The sequence below is a fragment of the Diabrotica virgifera genome, chromosome 10 (assembly GCF_917563875.1).
Source record: "Diabrotica virgifera virgifera chromosome 10, PGI_DIABVI_V3a".
In the NCBI taxonomy this organism is placed as follows: domain Eukaryota; kingdom Metazoa; phylum Arthropoda; class Insecta; order Coleoptera; family Chrysomelidae; genus Diabrotica; species Diabrotica virgifera.
The window spans coordinates 152,084,594-152,106,595 of record NC_065452.1 but is presented as its reverse complement, the minus strand read 5'-3'; the positions used below and the strand labels follow the sequence as shown (position 1 = coordinate 152,106,595).

The following is a 22,002-nucleotide window of genomic DNA, read 5'->3' as shown; positions in this document are numbered from 1 at the left end:
TTAAGGGGTAATTCTGCATGAAAACATAATGACCGTTTGCTTTATAAACATATGTCCGCAAATGCTTCGTTTCCGACATACATAATGTTGAATTTTTTCTTACAAACTGACGATTTATTTATTGCCCTAAAACCGGTTGAGATACGCAAATGAAATTTGGTGGGTTTTAAGACGTAGTTATTGAACATTTTTTGACATATAACTAAGAATTTTTTATTCACCATTGGCGTGCATACGAATAATATGATCGGTCATATTACCCGTATGCGCTCCAATGGTGAATATAAAATTCTTAGTTGCATGTCAAAAAATGCGCAATAACCATCTCTTAAAACCTACCAAATTTCATTTGCATATCTCAACCGGTTTTAAAGCAATAAATAAATCATCAGTTTGTAAGAAAAAATTTAACATCCCGTATCTCGGAAACGAAGCATTTGCGGATATATGATTATAAGACAAACTGTCATTATTTTTTAATGCAGAATTACCCCTTAAAGTTTCTCGAACTTATTTAGTCCCTAAAACCCTTTACTGTAAGTCTAAAAGTCCCTGTACTGATGAAGAACATGGCTAGTTGTTAAAGTACATAACTTTTGTATTATCCAACATAAGCGAATGAATCACAAAACAGAATGTTAAGAAAACCTGAGGCTATAGTTGGGTTTTAATTTCAGTATTTTATAAATGCTAGAATATTCCACAGGGTGTTGTGAACTTTGAGAAAAAAACACAGTTTGATTCGGACACCCGATATACAATGAAAATTTGCCTGTTTAGCAAAAATATTATTACAGGGATATTGACAAAGAATAAGGCTATAACATATTCAAAAAATCACTTAAATCGGACAACAAGTTTAGGAGATACGCAACATCAAAAATGACCCATTTTTAGGGTGCCCGTTTTCTATGACGCGCAGTGTAGTAGAATGCTACACTGAAAGTATTTTTTGCTGAAAAAATTTACACTGTCTTTATTGTAACTTGCAAAATATGTAGATAACTATTATAGTACTTACTTGTTGTCGTGGATTGTTAGGGCTGTACCCAGTCCTCATGTCATATCTTGTTCTTAGCAGAGGTAGTTTACTAGTAGTTACTTGTCGCAGTAAAAGAGATAAGACTAATTTAATTAAAACTAAATGTTATTTGGATGGTTATTATAAACAGTTAAAATGCTGTTAACGTCACTCTACCCTTAATGTATTTTTACCGTCACGAATTCGTTTAACGGATGAACATTATTTCATATCAGACTGTACAGAGTAACAATTTACACAGTCTATATATAAAATAATACAAAAAAAATACAATAAACAAAAAGACAGATGTACAAAATCTTAGCATAATTTACTGCAAACTTTTTAAATTTATTTACCATTTCGGTCTAATGCTGTTCGGTCTAATGAGGTTTCGGTAAAGTGCTTTGCTTTTCGGTCTAATGAGCTCGGTCTACTGCTTTCGGTCTAATGATTTTGGTCTAATTGCCGTGTACCCATTTTTGCCATACCAATACGTCACCGAACTTCTGTTTCACAGTTACCATCGTTAGTTATACTAGACCCGAGATAGATAAAGATGTTTACTATCTGGTATTCCTGTAACATGTTAGTCAGTTGAATAGTGTCGAATCTGTCGACCACCATTATTTTTGTTTTAGCTTTATTGATTTTCAGACCAACTTTACTGCTTTCGTACTCAACTCTTCGCAGAAGATCAAACATTTCTTGCTCATTTGCTGCTATAAGTGTAGTGTCATCAACAAATTTTAAATTGGAGATTTTCCTACCAGCTACTGTTACTCCACCGGCCCATCCTTCTAAAACCATCCTCATGACATGTTCACCATAAATGTTAAATAAGTCAGGTGACAACACGCATCCTTGTCTAACACCTCTCTCGGTCTTGAATTGGTTTGAGAACTTCTGATCTAGTCGTACTGTCGCTATATTATACTGGTACAGATTTTTAATAAGTGTCACCAGGTGCATTGGTGCGCCCATTTCTATTAAAATTGACCACAGATTTATCCAGCTTACACAATCAAATGCCTTTTGGTAGTCAACGAAGCATATAATCATAAGTACTTGAAATTCTCTAGACTTTTCAATGAGTTGTCTCAGGTTGAGGATTTGTTCTCTTGTACCTTTACCCTTTACAAACCCTTTGATAGGATAGATGAGGCCAAAGAACTTTTAAATCAGCTCTGATTTTCCTCGCTAGAAGGGGGATTGAAAGTAAATATATCTAAAATCCAAATGATGACAAATCTTGTTTTCAGCGAAGATATGATATGCGTAGGAACAAGATCCATAGACCAGGTAATTGCCTATAAATACTTAGGTCATGAGCTTCGTATAGGAAAATATAACCAAACCGTTGAGCTTCTCCGTCCTATAAGACTGACTTGGGCAGCCTTCGGCAAGCTGAACCATATTTTCAAATCGTCTGACATATCAATATGCCTTAAAAGAAAAACCTTTAATCAGTGTGTTTCGCCAGTGTTGAATTACGGTGCAGAAACGTTGACCATGACGAAGAGAACAGTTCAAAAGATCCGTGTGTCTCAAAGGGCAATGTTGGGCGTTTTACTACGAGACAAGATCCTAAAACGGCAGTTACGACAAAGAGCAGGAGTGGCTGATGCAGTAGAGGGAGTAGCAACACTGAAATTGAACTGGGCAGGTCACGTGGCTAGAATAATAGATGGACAAAGGGGACTCTGGAATGGAAACCAAGAGATGATGCCTACCGAAGCCGAGGTCGTCCATAAAAACGTTGGACTGATGATCTAAAACGTTGTACGTTGTCATATGAATTGGATGCAAGAGGCACAAGATCGAAATAGATGGAAAATTATGAGGTAGATCTATGTCCAGCAGTGAAAAAGCGAATATTGAATGATGATTTACAAAACTCAATGGGACTAGGCCCGTACAGGTCACCAGGTAATGTTGTCAGAGCCTGCAAGGAATGTACTGCAGGCGGGCGGCCCTGTTTGGGGGGCGCCAAAATTAGCTTTTTTTGCTGGTGTTACACTCCTTCTTTTCTTCTTGTCTTTTTCCTTATGCCTATTACGGCGTCGGATTCTGCTGGTGTTATACAAAATATTAATTAAAAAAACATAATTATAGATGCAAAACAAACTTAAATAGATGGAAATAACAAAAACTTTTGTATAAATAAACATCATCAATACTTACCAATTGCACCAGAATCTGGCCGGGCCAAATTGTTATACCAACCATCATAGCCTGGATATTCAACTGTTTTGGAAGTAGGACTAGGTGTAAAGTTGTCACTCCAATTTCCATTTAGTAACCAATCGCCGAAAATATGCCTTCTCTGTTTGTTCGTAGTGTAATTGCCCACCCACACACTATCAGGCGGCTTTCCACCAAACGTCTGCGTGGGAGCTGGAGTTGTTGCTGGAGCTGGAGTCGGAACTGGATTCGCAGGTGGATTCACAGGAATCGCAGGCTGTTGCGATATTACTACAAATATAAAATTATAAAAAATTAAACATAAAAAATTCTTTCTACACTCACCGGTACAAAATTCCGTCACCCAAAATGTTTGATTAAGTTTGACAATCTAAAACTTTATTATTTGTACTACGATTTTCAAGATTCTTGCATCAGTTTGTAGGTACATGTATTCAGGGCCCCCGCAACCATATGTGCAAAGTGTGCAATGCACACGGGCGCCATCCTTTAGGATAGTTCAGTTTTACTTTGTTTGGATGGCATATGGCATTATTAGTCTCTCTATAGATATAAAATAAAAAATCTGGCTATAAAAATACCAAACACCCATTCTGTAAATAACAAATACCTAACTATGTATACCCCGATTTCGTGGAAAAGTTCCAGACATAGTGCAATAGTGTGTGGGCGGTAATTCGATCTCATCGATAAGCGAACGATTATGTGGCGCTCAAATGATAATTCGACAAGATTTAAAAATCGCACACCTATCAAATAACTAATTAGACCGATATGTATCGTCGCCCCCGTTAGCGAAATTATTCCGATTCGATTTTTGCACAAACTTACTAAAAAGAGGTCCTTATAACAAATCCACAGGGTGCCAGGCGTTGCCGTGGTTGAAAAATTGTTAAAACGAATTCACAAAAATAATGCTTTCATTTCGAATAATTTTTTTAGATCACTTGGGTCACTCTGAGTAAAAAAGGTCTCTTGTCATTTTTCACTAAAATTGATTGTTGTCGAGTTATTCGCGATTTAAAATTTAAAAAATGCGAAAATGGCCATTTTTAAGGCTTAATAAGTCGATTAAAAATTATAATAATTATGAAAGTCAAAAAGTGAATTATAAAGTCAAATCAAAGTTTAAAACCCCTCCATGAAGATCCTGAAGAAATTTTTGTCATTATTTTATTACAAAGCTGTCGTTTTTAATTATTAACAATTAGAGCTATAGTCCAGGATGTATCGTTACCCACGTTAGCGAAATTATTTCGGTTAGATTTTTTGCAAAAACTTACACAAAAAGACGATCTTATAACAAATTCTGAAGGTTCCAGGCGGTACCTTGGTCGAAAAATTGTTCAAACAATTTTTTTTTAAACAAATTCACAAAAATAATTTTTTCACTTTGAACAATTTTTTTAGATAATTTAGGTCATTCTGAACAAAAAATGTCTTTTGATTTTTCTCTAAAATTGATTGTTGTCGAGTTGTATGGCCATTTTCGCATTTTTCAAATCTTAAATCGCGTATAACTCGACAACAATCAATTTTAGAGAAAAATGACAAGGGACCTTTTTACTCAAAATGACCCAATAGACCTGGATCCCGCGTACCAAAAAAAGTTGATTAAAGCTAAAAATGTGTAAAAATAAGAGCTGTAAATAAAACCACTGCTTTGAAGGTTTATTTAATTAAAAATATCAAACGCACTCAAATTAACAAAACAAAACAAAATGAACAACAAAACAAAACAATTCAATAGCGGGTATGTCCACCTCTTGCAACGACGACTGCTCGCAATCTGTTTAGCATCGGATAAAGATGTGTTATCCTTGCCTGGCGAATAGCTCGATATTCCTCTACCAGGGACATAACGGTACCAAATTTTCTGGAGGCCTAGGATGACGGCGAATAGCTCTTTTTAATTCATCCCATAAATGCTCAATAGGATTGAGATCTGGGCTGCATACGGGCCAATCTAATTTTATCAACCCAACCTCTATTTTATGAGTCAATCAGTGTTTTTATTCACAAAAAATGGTTAATTAAGTAAGCCTTCAAAGCAGTGTTTTTGTTTACAGTTCTTACAAGAAAAGAGACATTCGGATAATTCAAAAACACAAAATTTTAGTGACACCTCCGGGATAATATGACAGAACTATGAAACAAAATCAGCTATTCCATTTTTCCACAGAATTTTTTAAAGTTAGGAGAAAATACAACGCTTCCATTCACCCCTGTATAATGCCATCTAAGCAAAACTTTTTTGTTACCGGAATAATAACGAACGATATCAATACACGTACCTACAAACTGATGCAAGAATCTTGAAAATCGGAGCACAAATAATAAAGTTATAAATTGTCAAACTTAATCAAAAATTTTGGGTAGCGGAATTTTGGAAAGCAAATGGAAAAAAAGTGGACAGTACTCTCAGCAATAGACAGTTAACTTTGTCTATTTCTGAGATATTCCCCTAGCATAAGACATATTATATGACAACGTCTCATTGCACTATGACTACATATCAACTATTATAGTAGTTAAAAGCTTACAAATGGCAAAAAAACACAAACACACAAGGTACGACAGAGGACAGTGAACGGTTGACCCCTCCCAAATTCTACGCCACTGGCGGAATTACTATTTTAGCACAATTTTTTGATTCTCAATACTTTCTATACTCTTCATTCGTAACGATAAAATCATTATTTTTCGAGATATTTGAAGGTAAAAATTGAGCAGCATAATACATGAATCAAAATAACCCTGCCGTTTCATTTTTAACTTCAAATATCTCGAAAAATAATGACGTTTTCGTTACGAATAAGGAGTAAGTTATGAACATACAAAGTAGGTATTAGAAAATCTAAAAATTGGACTAAAATAGCAATTCCGTCAGTGCCGTAGATTTTGGGAAGGGTCAATCATTCACTTTTCCCTGTCGTACGCTTTTGGAAGTCGCCAGAAACGATTATCTAACATATAGTAGGATGTACAGTCCTTACACTTTCTCAAGTACCACAAGGATATGTCAAATAGTTTTAAAGTACTGGGTACAAATAGTTTTCAAATATTTTAATAAAACACCCTGTAACTCAGTAAGAAGCCATATTTCATTTAAGTGATTTGGGTTCAGTCTTAATATTTTGAGGTCTAGAATCTACAACTCAGAGATTGGACATTCTTAATGAATCACCCTGTATATCTTACAAGGCGATCATTAAGAATGTGCAATCACCGAGTTGTAGGTTCTAGACCTCAAAATATTATTGTTTAAGCAAAATCCCTTAAACAAAATGTCTCCTTATAATCCGGTCATCTTAGACATCAAAATAGTTGGCAAATAACAAAAATTGCCGGAGAGCCAAATTTTGGTGGAGAGCTAGAGTTTACCATAACAAATAAAGTTTTAAAAGTTCTCATCGATCCCATGTGTGCAACAAAAGTTATTCGGGGTCAAAGGTCAAAATTTGAGATTTTTTTGATTTTTCTCGAAAACGGTAAGTTTTATCAAAAAAAAAACATCAAACCAAAGTTGTAGACCTTAACATTCTCTACAAAAATAGTCCTTACAATTTTTTTCCTAAGAGTTACCATTCCTGAGATATCGCGATTTTAAAAGTTACTTTATACATTATATGCACATAATATAAGCCACGTATATACATAATGTGGCACTTAAGACAAGTATAAATGCCTATTTGTGGCTCTATATATTATACTATTCTGAAAAATTTCTTCAAAAGATAATCAGTCCCAAACTGAATTTCCTCTATCCACGTGGCGTGAAAAACTTTTAGCTATACCATTGTTTAAAAAAGAACAGATTGTCTATTGTAAACAATGGCTACAGTATTGTCCGTAGGTCTTGTTCATATTATCTGTTTCTTTTAGTGCTAAAGGTTCAGTTCAAGTGAATATAAGCACTTATTACAAGCGTCTACCATTTAGCAGACATTACGGGCTTACAGTGACATTGGTATTTGACGGCTACAGTGACTTGACAAAGAATATTAAAGCTACAGAACAACGTCGTCGAACTACAAAACATCGTCGGGTTCCTAGATTATCTTTGATGAAAATATAACAGTTCCAGCGAATTAGCAACAATTTTTCGCTAACATTAATAATAATGTCGTTTCACTTCCATGTTAACTGACAAATTAACAGCTGCGAATATTGAAGTGAAACAAGCTAAAAATGACGCAGATGTCCTTATAATTGAGACAGCAATTGAAAAATTTAAGGCAACAAACACAACAATTGTAGTTGGCGAAGATGTTGATTTGTTAGTTATGCTTACTGCAAGGACTCCAGTAGATAAAGTTATTTATTTTCTGAAACCTGGAAGGGAGAAACAGCGAACAGAGTTATATTCTTTGAAAAGTTTATCGGCTTATCCCAAATTCCAAAAGTACATTTTATTTTTATATGCGATAACCGGCTGCGACACTACGTCAGCAATGTACAGAAGGGGCAAAACGTCAGTATTTAAATTATTCGAAAAAAAAAAGATTTGACTGACTGCTGTTAAGTTTTTACAGAACTTGATTCCACACCGCAAACAATAATTAGGGAAGGAATTCGCTTTTTTCTTGAGGTTTATAGAGCTCAAAAAAAATTAGTTGTCTTGATAAATACCGATACCATTGTATAACTAGACCATGTGTAGATAAACAAAGCCGATACTTAACTTTTGTAAAAAATACGCGAAACAAGAAACAAGTACAACTATCATGTCTTCCTCCAACATCAGCATCTGCTTTTCAACATTTGTATCGAGTATATTATCAAGTTCAAACATGGCTAGGCAATGAACTGAATCCAGAAGACTGGGGTTGGAAATTAATAGATAATACTCTGGAACCGATTAAAATCTTACTCCCACCTGCTCCAGAAAAACTCAACACTATTTTTTTCAATTGCAAAAAAGGTTGTAGTGCCAAATGTGGATGTAAAAAAGTTGGGTTGCTGTGTTCTCTAGCGTGTACCAATTGCCAAGGTCAGTCTTGCTCAAATGTCCAGTTTAGTATAACAGAGGAAGACTCCTGTGATTTTAATGAAGAGACCAATGACTCAGTCACATTCGAACAATTTTTGAACATCCAGCAAGATGAAGAGGAAGAATATGAAATCGAAGAAGACTTGACTATTGAAGTAGACTTTCAAGAATATGAATCTGATTAAAATATCTAAAGAAATCAAAAAAATAGTTAACCTAATAATCAATAGCAATATCAATAATCAATATCAATAATAAGGTAATATCTATAACTTGACCGGTATTGTTTTCTTAAATTATCCTAAAATTGTCAAAACAGTTAGTGGAGTAGGCATACAGGGGAAACCACGGTAAAAAAAACGCACCGAGTATGTACACTAACTCACAGGTGGTGTGGAAACGTGGGCATAATATCATGGTGTATAATGTGACTCTTAGAATCGCGATATCTCAGGAATGGCAACTCTTAGGAAAAAAATAGTAAGGACTATTTTTGTAGAGAATTTTAAGATCTACAACTTTGGTTTAAAGTTCTTTTTTGATAAAACTTACCGTTTTCGAAAAAAATCCAAAAAATCTCAAATTTTGACCTTTGACCCCGAATAACTTTTGTTGCACACATGGGATCGATGGGGACTTTTAAAACTTTATTTGTTATGGTATACCCTAGCTCTCCACCAAAATTTGGTTCTCCGGCAATTTTTGTTATTTCAAATGTCTATATAGACCGGGTTATTACTGAGTTAAAGGGTGTTTAATTTAAAAATTTAAAAACTATTTGTACCCAGTACTTTAAAACTATTTTTGATATTCTTATCATACTTAGCAGAAAATGTAGGTATTGTACAGTATACACCCTAATAAATTATGTTAAATAAACGTTTCTGGCGACTACCAGAAGCGTACGACAGGGAAAAGTTAATGGTTGACCCTTCGCAATTTCTAAGCCACTGACGGAATTGCTATTTTAGCATAATTTTTGGATTCTCTAATATTTAATATGTAAATATTATACTCTTCATCCGTAAAGACAAAGTTATTATTTTTCGAGATATTTGAAGTTAAAAATGAAATGGCAAAATTATTTTGATTAATGTATCGTGCCGCTTGATTTTTAACTCAAATATCTCGCAACCTAATGATTTTGTCGTTATGAATGAAGAGTATATTATTTACACAGAAACTATTATAGAATAGAAAAATTGCACTAAAATAGCAATTCCGTCAGTGGCGTAGAATTTGGGAAGGGATAAACATTCACTGTCCCCTGTCGTACGCCTCTGGTAGTAGCCAGAGACGTTTATTTATCATAATTTAGTAGGGTGTATAGCTATAGTATCTACACTTTCTCCCAAGGATATGTCAAGTACTTTTAAAGTACTGGATACAAATAATTTTTAAATTTTTAAATAAAACACCCTGTAACTCAATAATGAGCCACATTTTATTGAGGTATATATATATATAATCGGTTTATAACGTTCTACGACGTCTTCCGATTCCCAATCGCCATTGCTCTCGATCGTAGCACATGTCTTCGTTCAAGCCTCTTTCTCCGATTTCCCTATGGATTCCTTCTATCCAGCTTTTCCTAGGTCTTCCTCTCTTCCGCCGTCCTTTTGGTGCCCATCGTAGCACTTGCTTGGGTAATCTGTCTTCTTCCATACGTTGTACGTGGCCAAACCATCTTAGTTGCTTTGTTTTTATATCGTCCATTATTGTATGCTTTACATCCATTATCTCCAATATTCTTGTATTGAGGTGATTTGGGTTAAATCTTAATATTGTGAGGTCTAGAATCTACAACTCAGAGATTGGACATTCTTAATGAATCACCCTGTATATTAGCTATAATTTGTATAGAGCGGTTGGCGCGCATATCTTTTCGTTGCAAGCCGATCTTGCACCTCAGAGCGCTCTATTAAAATATAGATATCTTGGCCAAAAACAAACATAGGTACAGATATTTTCCCAAGCTCAAATAATTATTCCTTTGGAGCTCTTTTATCATTACTGTTAATACAAGTATAAATATTTATTTCTCAAATCTGCTTAAATCCCTTATAAACAAATTAATTTACAATTTTTTTAAAACAATTACAACTTCAAACTGGTATAACTGTAATACCACGTAATACAATAAATAGAAAGTAATTGAGCAAATTTTGGTTGAAAGTATATAAATTAAGATTTAAAATGTGACTTTGTAAAGCTCATTTGCATGCGTAGAGGCAGAGTTACGCTCGAAAAAGCTTCGAAAAATACTTATTTTGCAACCATTTTGCACTAATTTTACAATATCTCGTTTTCTAATTATGGGATTAAAGTTTAATAAACCCCATTTTCTTTGTTTTTTATCAAGGAACAAATTTATTTGAAAACGTTTTTGTATCTCTTTTAGTTTACGAGCTAGAGACTTGTTAATTAAATTGTTTGACCACTCGGATCGAAATACACCCTCGAAATCTCTTCTTCTTCTTCTTTTTGTATAGGCATGACTCTGCCTGTTTTTTCAATGTGCCTCTACTAAGTTGTCGCTCCATCGTTTTCGTGGTCCTCCCACTGATCGTCTTCCTATTGGCGAACCGTCTGTCGCTGTCCTTACTATTCTATTTCTTGTCATTCGGCTTATATGGTCATTCCATTCTAGTCTTCTTCTTCTTACCCAATTATTAATGTTGTCCTCCTTGACCTCCGTCGTATATCTGTACTTGTAGCTCTGTCCCATAGAGTCTTACCATCGATTTTTCGGAGGGTTTTCATCTCCGCTGTTTCGAGCCATCTTTTTGTCCTCTCTGTGTCTGTGTCATGTTTATTTCTCCATATTGTGTCATTCAGGAAACCTGCGCCTCTGTTTGCTCTATTCACTTGATCCTTCACTTCTGTTTCGAGCCTTCCGTAGCTAGATAGTGTGAGGCCTAGATCCTAGATACTTAAACTCCATCACTTGTTCTATTATCTGAATCTCCAGCTCCAATTTACATCTTATTGGATTTACTGTTATAATCATGAATTTTGTCTTTTTTGGGGAAATTAACATGTTAAATTTTCTGGCGGTTATGTTAAATTGGTGCAGCATACGTTGTAAATCATCTTCACTTTGAGAGATTGGTATTGCATCGTCTGCAGAGCAGATTATGTTAAGTTGTTTTTCTCCCGTTTGGTATAATTTTTAGTCCTTACTTTTTTATTATTTGATCCATGATCAGGTTGAACAATAAAGGACTCAAGGAATCCCGCTGCCTTATCCCATTGCCAGCTTCAGTTGGACCAGTTAGTTCATCTTCTACTTTTAATTTTATTGTGTTGTTCTGGTAGATGTTTTCGATCGTTTTAATTATTCCTAGAGGTACCTCTCTTGAGTATAACAAATGGACAAAGTCCTTTAATTTGGCCCTGTCAAATACTTTCTTAAGGTGGACGAAACATAAATATGCCGGTTTGTTGTATTTTAACGATTTCTCTTGAACTTGCCTCATTATTAGAGTCCGGATTTCTAACCATATTGCTTATGTTAAATAATACAAGCAGGACTATTTTCTTTTTAAATATGAACGAAATATGCAAAAATAAGTCATTTTGACAGCCTTTTTATGCTTTTTTGCGTTTTTTAAATTATTATGCCTTTTTTGAATTTTTGTGCTTATTTGGTGCTTTTTTATGTACTATTATAATTTTTTGCATTTGCGAACAGCAGAAATTTAATTTTGATCTATGTAGTGCAATTGTGGACTCTGATATTCCATTAAATAAATTGCAAAATGAAAGTTTCAAATCATTTTTGGAAAAGTACATACTATTGAAGACATGTGCCGGATGAAGTACTCTGCGAAAAGATATGTTAATTGCATTTACAATAAACCCACAAAAAAATAAAAACACTAGTGGGAAACAATTACACCTGTTTGCTGTGGACGAGACTACGTATATTTGTGGAATTTACGTCGCTAATTTAATCATGGACGTTCTCCACGAAGAAATCTTGACGAAGGGTTATTTAGTGTGCTCAAAAGAACTAGAAGCAATAAATAACAATAAAGTTCCAAGATTCGTAAATGACGCTTTAACAAATTTTTATCTTCCCGAGGCTGTGCCACCAACAAAATAGTATTAATACTTTTCGACGCTGCACCATATATGATCAAAACAGCATCACATCTTAAAGTGTTTTATCCAAATTTGGATAAAACACCCGTGTTGAGCTGCCCCCCCCCCCACTTGCAAAAATTAAAAAACAAATAGCCCTGATTTATGAGCTATTTATGAGCTCTCATATTCCGCAAACTAAAAATTTTGAGCTCGTTCCACTGAGCAGGAATTTAATACCCTAGTGGGGGGGGCTGAGTCAGCCCCCCCCACTACTTAAAAATAGGAATATTGAATCGGTTTTTGCGGCAGAATTACGAGCTATTTATGAGCTCTTGAAATTATATAGTTTCGATTTTTGAGCTCATCCCCTTCACCCCCAAACAACCCTTGAATTGATTTAACTTAAGAGAAAGATGCTGAGAAAACTTAAAATATATCGTATTGCGGATATAATTCCTATAGCTTATATACTCTAAGAATAAACTATTAAATCAAGGGCATTTCGATTATTGAGCTACAACCCCTTCGCAAGAAAACCACCCTATCTTCCCGACTTAAGAGAAAGTTGTACTTAAAATGCGTTAAACTAATTATTTGGCGACTACATATCATTTAATAATTTATAAGCTTCCAAATTACGCGCATTTAGATCAGTAAATTGCAATTTATTTTGTATAGTGCAGTCACTGAAGGTAAAAATCAACGATTACCTTCAATTTCGGTGAACCTTCATCGATTTTCACGAAAATTGGTCAGTGGTTAGAGGATACGTCAAGAAACAAACGTGACATGGTACCACCTTGTTCCTTTACCCTGAGGGTGGATACCGCCCCTTCTCCGGGGTGAAAATTATTTTATAAAAAATAACTGCACAAATCAATAAAAGAACAAATTAAAAGCAAAATTTATTATATAAAGTTAATAAAATAAGTCAATACTTTTTAAGTTATTAAAGATCAAAGATTTTAATTATTTGTGAAAAAAATGCATGTTTTAAAGAGGTTTTTTGTAAATCACTGAAAAACTGTAAGTTTTTACAAAAAAGTTAATAGTAGTTTAATTCGTATAGCTTATATTCTAAAAATAAACTCCAAAATCACGCGCTTTTCGATTATTGAACTACAACCCCTTCGCAAGAAAACCATCCCATATTCCCGGCTTAAGAGAGGGTTGTACTTAAAATAATTTAAATTAATTATTTGTCGACTATATATTGTTTAATAATTTATGAGCTCGCAAAATATACGCATCTCAATTATTGAATTGCCATTTTCTTTCTATAGTGCAGTCACTGAAGGTAAAAATCAACTATGACCTTCGATTTCGGTAAATCTCCATTCATTTTCACGAAAATTGGTGAGCGGAATTTGATACTATTAACTTTTTCTGGATCTTATTTTTGATGGGTATTTCTAAGTACTTTGACAAGTATTTAGTACCTAAGTGTTATAAAATGCATCTTTTTCCCGTTATTTAAGCTTGAACCCTTAGATTTGAACAGTCGCGGAAAAAAATATACATTTAATTACCAATAACTTACTTTAAATTAACATTAAAGGTTTTTCAAGTAAGCAATTTATTATATTTTTTATTAGCTTGAGTTTTAGTGATGAAAACTTTTTTGTAAAAACTTACAGTTTTTGAGTCATTTATGAAAAATCGCTCTAAAGCATGCATTTTCTTTCCAAAAATTAAAATATTTGATCTTTAATAACTCAAAAAGTATTGATTTATTTTAATCACATTATATAACAAATTTTGCTTAGAATTTGTCCCTCTCTCGATTTGTGGGGTTATTTTTAATAAAGTAATTTTCACTCCCGAGAAGGGGTGACATATACCCCAGGCTAAAACCCCAAGTTGTTATTGTCAATTCGTGAAAATAAATGGAGATTTACCGAAATCGAAGGTAATAGTTGATTTTTACCTTCAGTGACTGCACTATAGAAAGAAAATGGCAATTCAATAATTGAGATGCGTATATTTTGCAAGCTAATAAATTATTAAACGATATGTAGTCGCCAAATAATCAATTTAAATTATTTTAAGAACAACTCTCTCTTAAGCCGGGAAAATGGGGTCGTTTTCTTGCGAAGGGGTTGTAGCTATAGAATCGAAAGGTGCGTGATTTAAGAGTTTATTCTTAGAATATAAGCTATACGAATTAAACTACTATTAACTTTTTTGTAAAAACTTACAGTTTTTCAGTGATTTACAAAAAACCTCTTCAAAACATGCATTTTTTTCACAAACAATTAAAATCTTTGATCTTTAATAACTTAAAAAGTATTGACTTATTTTATTAACTTTATATAATAAATTTTGCTTTTAATTTGTTCTTTTATTGATTTGTGCAGTTATTTTTTATAAAATAATTTTCACCCCCGAGAAGGGGCGGTATCCACCCTCAGGGTAAAGGCGCAAGGTGGTACCATTTGGGTGGTACCAGCAAGGTGGTTTTCTTGCGAAGGGGTTGTAGCTCAATAATCGAAATGCCCTTGATTTAATAGTTTATTCTTAGAGTATATAAGCTATATGAATTATATCCGCAATACGATATATTTTAAGTTTTCTCAGCATCTTTCTCTTAAGTTAAATCAATTCAAGGGTTGTTTGGGGGTGAAGGGGATGAGCTCAAAAATCGAAACTATATAATTTCAAGAGCTCATAAATAGCTCGTAATTCTGCCGCAAAAACCGATTCAATATTCCTATTTTTAAGTAGTGGGGGGGGCTGACTCAGCCACCCCCCACTAGGGTATTAAATTCCTGCTCAGTGGAACGAGCTCAAAATTTTTAGTTTGCGGAATATGAGAGCTCATAAATAGCTCATAAATCAGGGCTATTTGTTTTTTAATTTTTGCAAGTGGGGGGGGGGGCAGCTCAACACGGGTGTTTTATCCAAATTTAATCCATTGTACATGTCTAGCACACGGCCTGAATCGCGTTGCAGAGACTACACGGCTGCAATTTCCACTTGTTAATGAGTTGATAAAAAATGGAAAAAAAATCAGTAAAGCTCCTTTAAGGGTGCAACTTTTTAGAGACACTCCTAACACTCCATTACCATCAAAACCAGTGTTAACTCGGTGGGGTAGATGGTTAGATGTAGCTTTATACCACGCCGCATATTTCGAAAATTTTAAAAGCTTCGTATTGGAACTTATAGAGACTGCTAGCAAATCGATAAAATATTGTCAGGATGTTTTAGGTGAAACTTACTTGCAAAACAATATTGCTTTTATCAAAAGCAACTTTTGTTCTGTGAGTGAAACAATAAAATATTTGGAGAAACAGCAAATGTCATTAGTTGAGTCGATCCAAAAAATAAATAGTTTTGAAAAAAGATGGAAGGTATTCCTGGAAAAATTGGTCAGATAATATTAACAAAATTCAAAGATGTATTAACAAGAAACGAAGGATTTCAAAAGATGAAGAAAATATTTTCAGTTTTAAATTGAGAACACGTTGAAGATATAAATATGGATCCGGCAGTAGTGGCAAAGTATAAGTATGCAACGATAACCAGTGTGGACGTTGAAAGACGTTTTTAGATAATATACTGTAGCGGAAGAGAAATCTTGGCCGATCCCCGTATAACAGTAAACACCTCGAGAATGACGTAATCGGATGTGCTAGGCCTCGCCGGAGAATTCTGGAAGGTACGTCACGTAGGCGGAACAAGCCGATAGCTCGAGATGGGAGTCGATTGTTCCAGAATAACAACTGGGTATAAATACGGGCATATTTTGTGAATAAGTTTAGTGTATAAGATAAATTCGTCTGTAACTTATATAAATAAAGTCGTATATAAATTACGAACCGCTAGTTTTATTGTAATTAGAAGTAATTACACTAATCACGCTAAAGTTGGTGTCGGTGTTCGGTTAACTTAGTGCGATATAAATAAGTGAATTACAGAGAGACTTTAAAATACTTTTGGACTTTATTCGTCGGGAATAGTTAAAGTGCGTTGATTGTTCGGTATTCGGAAAGACTGTTAAAAGACATTTTGGAAAGTACGTGTGTGCCGACCAAAGATGTTGCTACAAGAACTTACAGTAAAACAGCTCCGTGAACAGCTCGAGGAACGGGATCTGGACAGCAGTGGGCTCAAGATAGTCCTACAAGCACGACTCGAGGATGTCCTCACGAAGAACGGAGAAGACCCAAAGACGTTCCACTTCCAGTCAGCAGAACAAGCAATCTTATCGAAATTAAAAACTGTTTCTGAAACGATCGATGATACTTCTAAGATAAATAATGAGAAATTCGAAACCATTTCTCAAAAGATCGATGAAACTTCTATAAAGAACAACGAGAAACTTGAAGAAGTTAGTAGAAAAAGCGACGAGAAATTCGAAAATGTTGCTAAAAGATTCGATGAGACTTCTCAAATAATTAAAGAGGTCTGTAGGCAAAACAACGAAGAACTAGAAGAAGTTTGTAAACAGAACAATGAGAAATTTGAAGAAGTTTCTAGAACATTCAATAAGATGCAGAAAAGTGTAGAGACCGTAGAAGAAAAGATCAAACAGCTAGAGAGCAGGATAACCGATACAAAAGTACAACCATCAGTTAATGCAGCAACGTTAGATCCTTTAGTGAAAGATGAACTACCGAGAGACGAAACGTCGCATAATATGAGATTCAAATTACCACCATTTGATGGAAAGTCCTCTTGGTCCATATATCTTAGACAGTTTGAAGCTATTGCGACCGCCAATCATTGGACCGAACAAGAAAAGGCTGTTTCCTTGACTGCTGCTTTACGAGGTGATGCTGCAGATATATTAAGGTCAATTCCCAAGGGTCAAGAAAATTGTTACCAGACCTTGTTCACTCGTCTAGAAAAACGCTATGGAGATGCCCATCTACAACAAGTATACAAAGCACAACTGCGAAGTAGAAGTCAACGAGCAAGTGAGAATCTGCAAGAATTTGAAGCAGATGTGGCTCGTGTGGTGCGGTTGGCTTATCCAGAGGTGCCAGACAGCGTTTTAGAAGAAATTGCAGTAGATACCTTCGTCAATGGGCTGAAAGATAATGAACTACAGAAAGCTTTACGACTAGCAAGGCCGAAAGTTTTAGATGAAGCACTTGCTATTGCCTTGGAACACGAAGCAGCTAGCCAAGCTTCACGAAACAATCGAGTAATAACCGTGGAAAAAGGCGATAAGAGAAAAGATGAACGTTTGGTGGAAATGGTACGGAGGGTGATTCGTGACACGATGCCGAAGAGACGCATGAAGAGGGCTGGAAGAGTTGGTTCAAATACAGATGCTTCCTCGATACGGCCATGCAGTGAAAGTTGTAATCACCGGCTTAAAGTAGATGAACAGCTTTGCCCTGTGAGACGAACTACCGTCGTTAATGAGCAATGGCAGCCACAACAGTTACAAGAAGCCCAAGAAGACGATCCATGTATAAAAAGAGTATTGGATTGGATGCGGCAAGGTGAGAGACCTAGTTGGCAGAACATTAGTGCATGTAGTCCAGAAGTCAAGGCCTACTGGAGCCAATGGAATTGCCTGGTACTAAAAGATGATCTTCTGTACAGAACCTTTGAGAACGATGATGGTACAGAATCTAAGCTTCAGTTAATTGTACCTAAAAGTAAAGTGTCAGAAGTATTGCGTCAGTTGCATGACGGTACATCAGGTGGACACTTTGGTATTACGAAGACTCTGCAAAAGGTTCGAGAACGGTTCTATTGGGTGAACTGTAAAGATGATGTAAGAAGATGGTGCCGAAAATGTGAACCGTGTGCATCCGGTAATGGTCCGGTTGGTAAAAAGAGAGCACCCATGAGACAGTACAATGTTGGAAGTCCTATGGAAAGAGTAGCTATCGACATTGCAGGTCCATTTCCAGAAACCGATGCTGGAAATAAATACATCCTGGTAGCCATGGATTATTTTACAAAATGGACTGAGGCCTATGCATTACCAAATCAAGAAGCTGCTACCGTTGCAGAGGTACTTGTTAAAGAATTCTTTAGCCGATTTGGTGTTCCCTTGGAGATCCACTCCGACCAAGGGCGAAACTTTGAGTCAGCTCTTTTCCAAAAAGTTTGTAAATTGATTGGTGCCAATAAGACCAGAACAACACCCCTGCATCCTCAATCAGATGGGATGGTCGAGAGGATGAACCGAACGATGGGTAAACACTTGTCCAAAGTTGTATCTGAACATCAGCGAGATTGGGACCAACACATTCATTTATTCCTGATGGCCTACCGCTCGGCCGTAAATGAAACTACAGGTCAAACACCAACCTGCCTGATGTTGGGTCGTGAAGTTCGGTTGCCCTGCGACCTAGAGTTTGGCTGCGGACCTTCCGAGGAACATGTTGCAGGCGAAGACTACGTTGACCGCCTGAAATTACGAATGAACAACATTCATGAACTTGCCCGACAACACATCCAGATAGCCAGTGACAGAATGAAAGATCAATATGATTCTCGATGCAAGAATGAAAGCTTCGAAGTAGGTGATCTTGTCTGGCTTTATAATCCGCAACGTCGTCGAGGCTTGTGTCCTAAACTGCAAAGACAATGGGAAGGTCCGTATGAAGTTAAGAAGAAAATAAATGACGTAATATATAGAATTAAGAAGTTGCCAAACGGTAAACCAAAAGTTATTCACATAAATCGTCTTGCACCATATGCTGGCTCAAATGAAACAGAAGAAGCACGAGTCCTCCAACAGGAGATGAAAGATGTCGCACAGCCAAGTTTTAATCAATTTATGTCAAATTACGCAGCGAGAAAGAGTGCTAGATTCGGCGTGACCACAGAAGTTCAGCAAGATCTGTTTGGTGTTCCAGAAAACGTCTCTCTGGCCCACTGTGTTGCCCAAGACCTCGAGATGACTAAAGGAATATCGTCCGTATTCAATAGAAAGTTCGGCCGCCTGGACGAGTTAAGAAATCAGCAGCCTAAAATTGGAAGAGTACTGCGATTGGAAGATGGTCCTCGATCTTTGCTGTATATGGTGACCAGAAAGTCTTATACGGACACGCCAAGCTACGAGAACATATGGCGTGCTCTAACTAATTTGAAGAAAATCGTGTGTAATTATGACATCAAAAATTTGGCTTTACCAAAAATAGGCCATGCAGTAGAAAATCTGGATTGGAAGATTGTGAGAAGCATGCTTGAAGTGGTCTTCAGAGGAACTGGTGTACAAATCACTGTGTGTTGCATGAACCCGAAGATGTCGTACCCTTCAAAGACAGTAGACTGTTATTTCTTCTTGAAGGGTGTATGCAGAGCTGGAGAGTCGTGTAGATTCCGCCATCCTGGGCCTTCATTTAGAGTTGCTGATCGAGACGCTCAGATCTTAAGAGGGGAGCAGTGTAGCGGAAGAGAAATCTTGGCCGATCCCCGTATAACAGTAAACACCTCGAGAATGACGTAATCGGATGTGCTAGGCCTCGCCGGAGAATTCTGGAAGGTACGTCACGTAGGCGGAACAAGCCGATAGCTCGAGATGGGAGTCGATTGTTCCAGAATAACAACTGGGTATAAATACGGGCATATTTTGTGAATAAGTTTAGTGTATAAGATAAATTCGTCTGTAACTTATATAAATAAAGTCGTATATAAATTACGAACCGCTAGTTTTATTGTAATTAGAAGTAATTACACTAATCACGCTACAATACAAAAATGTTTTGAGTGATAGGTGCCGAAACTTTACGATGGAACATATAAATGAGTAATTAGTTATTTCATGCTTTAAACAAAAATGATATATTTTCCTTCATCTAAAGGTGTCGATAGAAATTAGGTTAAAGCATTTTTGTTTCAGTTATCTATATTTTTTGTTTATTCTATTTTATTATTAAATTTATAATAGGTCTTTTACTAGTTCTTAAGCTAAGCCTAGAGAGAATTATATATACTTTCTTTTAAAAAAAAATGGTTTGTCAAAATGTATATGCTTATTTTCATGCTTTTTTGTATAATTAAATGCGTTTTTTTCGTAAAATTGTTATGCTTCTTAAGCGCATTTTTTGCGTTTCTTTATGCTTTTAAATCCGAACTCTACTCATTATAAATATAGCGTCGGTGCTTGCTTTTCCCGACCTAAAACTTTGTTCTTCTGTTAATGTTATAATTTTATTCAGTTTGTTTGTTATCAATGTGGTTGTTAATTTTAATGTTGTGTTCAATAAATTAATTCCTCTGTAATTGTCCGGGTCCGATTTGTCTCCTTTTTTGAAGAGAGGTATTAGGATGCTTGATCTCCATTCTTGTGGTATTCTGTTTTGTTCTATTATTTTTTATATTAGTTTTAATAGTTGTTTAAAAACAGTCAAAAATACATAAAAAAAAGCTTGGGTGGGTCCATCAGAATTGAAAAAAAGACTAGGGCGACCTAGCCTAGCTGGCCCCTTATGCTGCCTTAATAAACTAGCCAAATGTATGGAAAAATGAATTGAAAACTTACCGGGCTGATGACACAAATGGAGAACTCCCAAAATTAGAAAAACTAAATACATTATTACGGTTAATTATGTGCGAACCATCACTGAAGTTAACAGGAACTGATACTGAATAAAAAAATGTATAAAACTCAAAAGATGACTGAAAGGAAGCCACAACGATAACAATTTAATCTACCTCGAACTGAAACTAGGGAATTACAGTATCATTTTGTGTGTCTAAATGTGTCTAAAATTAATTTTATGATTAGATATGTACGTAACATTTTTAATAAAATTTCGTAATACTTTGTAAATTTCGTAATTTTCCTTCTTCTTCTTCTTTAAGTGTCGACTCCTTTAAGAAGGTTGGCTATGATTACTGCTATCTTCACATTTGATACTGCTCTGTATATTTCTCTGTGTAATGATCTGCAGCAACGCATATCTCTCAATTCTCATGACATGACCCAGATACTGCTATTTTCTTATTTTAATTGTATTTAGGTAACATCTCTTTTTCCTTGTTCATTCTTTTTAAAACGTTGTTGTTCGTAACCTTATTGACCCAACTTATTTTTAAAATTCTAATATAAACCCACATCTCAAACTCTTCTATTCTGTTACTTATATCCTTTTTTAGAGTTTAAACCTGCATGCCCTACAATATCACAAAAATTACATCTCTTCTTCTTCTTTTGCCCTTTAATTCGTCCAATTTTGAACATAGGCTTCCCCTAGTTTCCTCCATTCGCTTCCGTTTAGTGCTTTCTATTTCCAGTGCGTTCCTCCTATCTTTTTCTTTTTAATGTCGTCTCCCCATCTCATCTGGGGTCGTCCTCTTGCTCTCTTTCCTGTCTATGGTCTCCATTGTTGTATCGTGGTATTCCACCTATTGTCCGTTTGTCTAGCGTTATGACCTGCGAAGCTCCATTTTAGCATGGCTATATGTTGTCCTGCGTCTTTGACTTTTGTTTTATTTCTTACCCAGTTGTTTTGCTTTTTGTTTGTTAATTTTACTCCAACATTGCTCTCTCCATGGCTCTTTGTGTCTTCATGATTTTATCCATGTTTGCTTTGGTCAAGGTCCATGTTTGGCATGGGTATGTGAGAAAACCGTACATCGAGTCAGCTTATGACAGGGTCTTGTTTACTACTGATGATGAGGGTGAACTAATAGATATAAAAAACGACCGTGGGCTTAAACTTAAGTACAGTAAACTAGTTGAAGAAGCAGAGCCTCAGTCAAAATTGAAGAAAATCAA

The 22,002-nt window shown here is 35.5% G+C and overlaps 2 protein-coding genes across 3 annotated transcripts in view; one reads left to right on the top strand and one right to left on the bottom strand.

Annotated features, from left to right (window-relative positions):
• Window positions 1–20,947, bottom strand: part of LOC114325141 (dual oxidase 1) — a 78,959-nt gene extending 58,012 nt beyond the window's left edge. The window contains exons 1-2 of one of the 2 annotated variants that reach the window (XM_050663523.1): window positions 20,764–20,947; window positions 3,206–3,496 (exon numbers count right to left, since the gene is read on the bottom strand). In XM_050663523.1, coding sequence (XP_050519480.1) covers window positions 3,206–3,496; window positions 20,764–20,815 — 343 coding nt within the window. In that variant the 5' untranslated portion in view covers window positions 20,816–20,947. Of the gene's footprint in view, window positions 1–1,021; window positions 1,116–3,205; window positions 3,497–20,763 lie in introns of those variants that run through there. The other variant, XM_050663524.1, reaches the window with a different exon arrangement.
• The window catches only part of LOC114325142 (protein Abitram), a 187,100-nt gene that overhangs the window by 130,187 nt on the left and 34,911 nt on the right, over window positions 1–22,002 (top strand). The gene's annotated exons all lie outside the window — the stretch shown is intronic.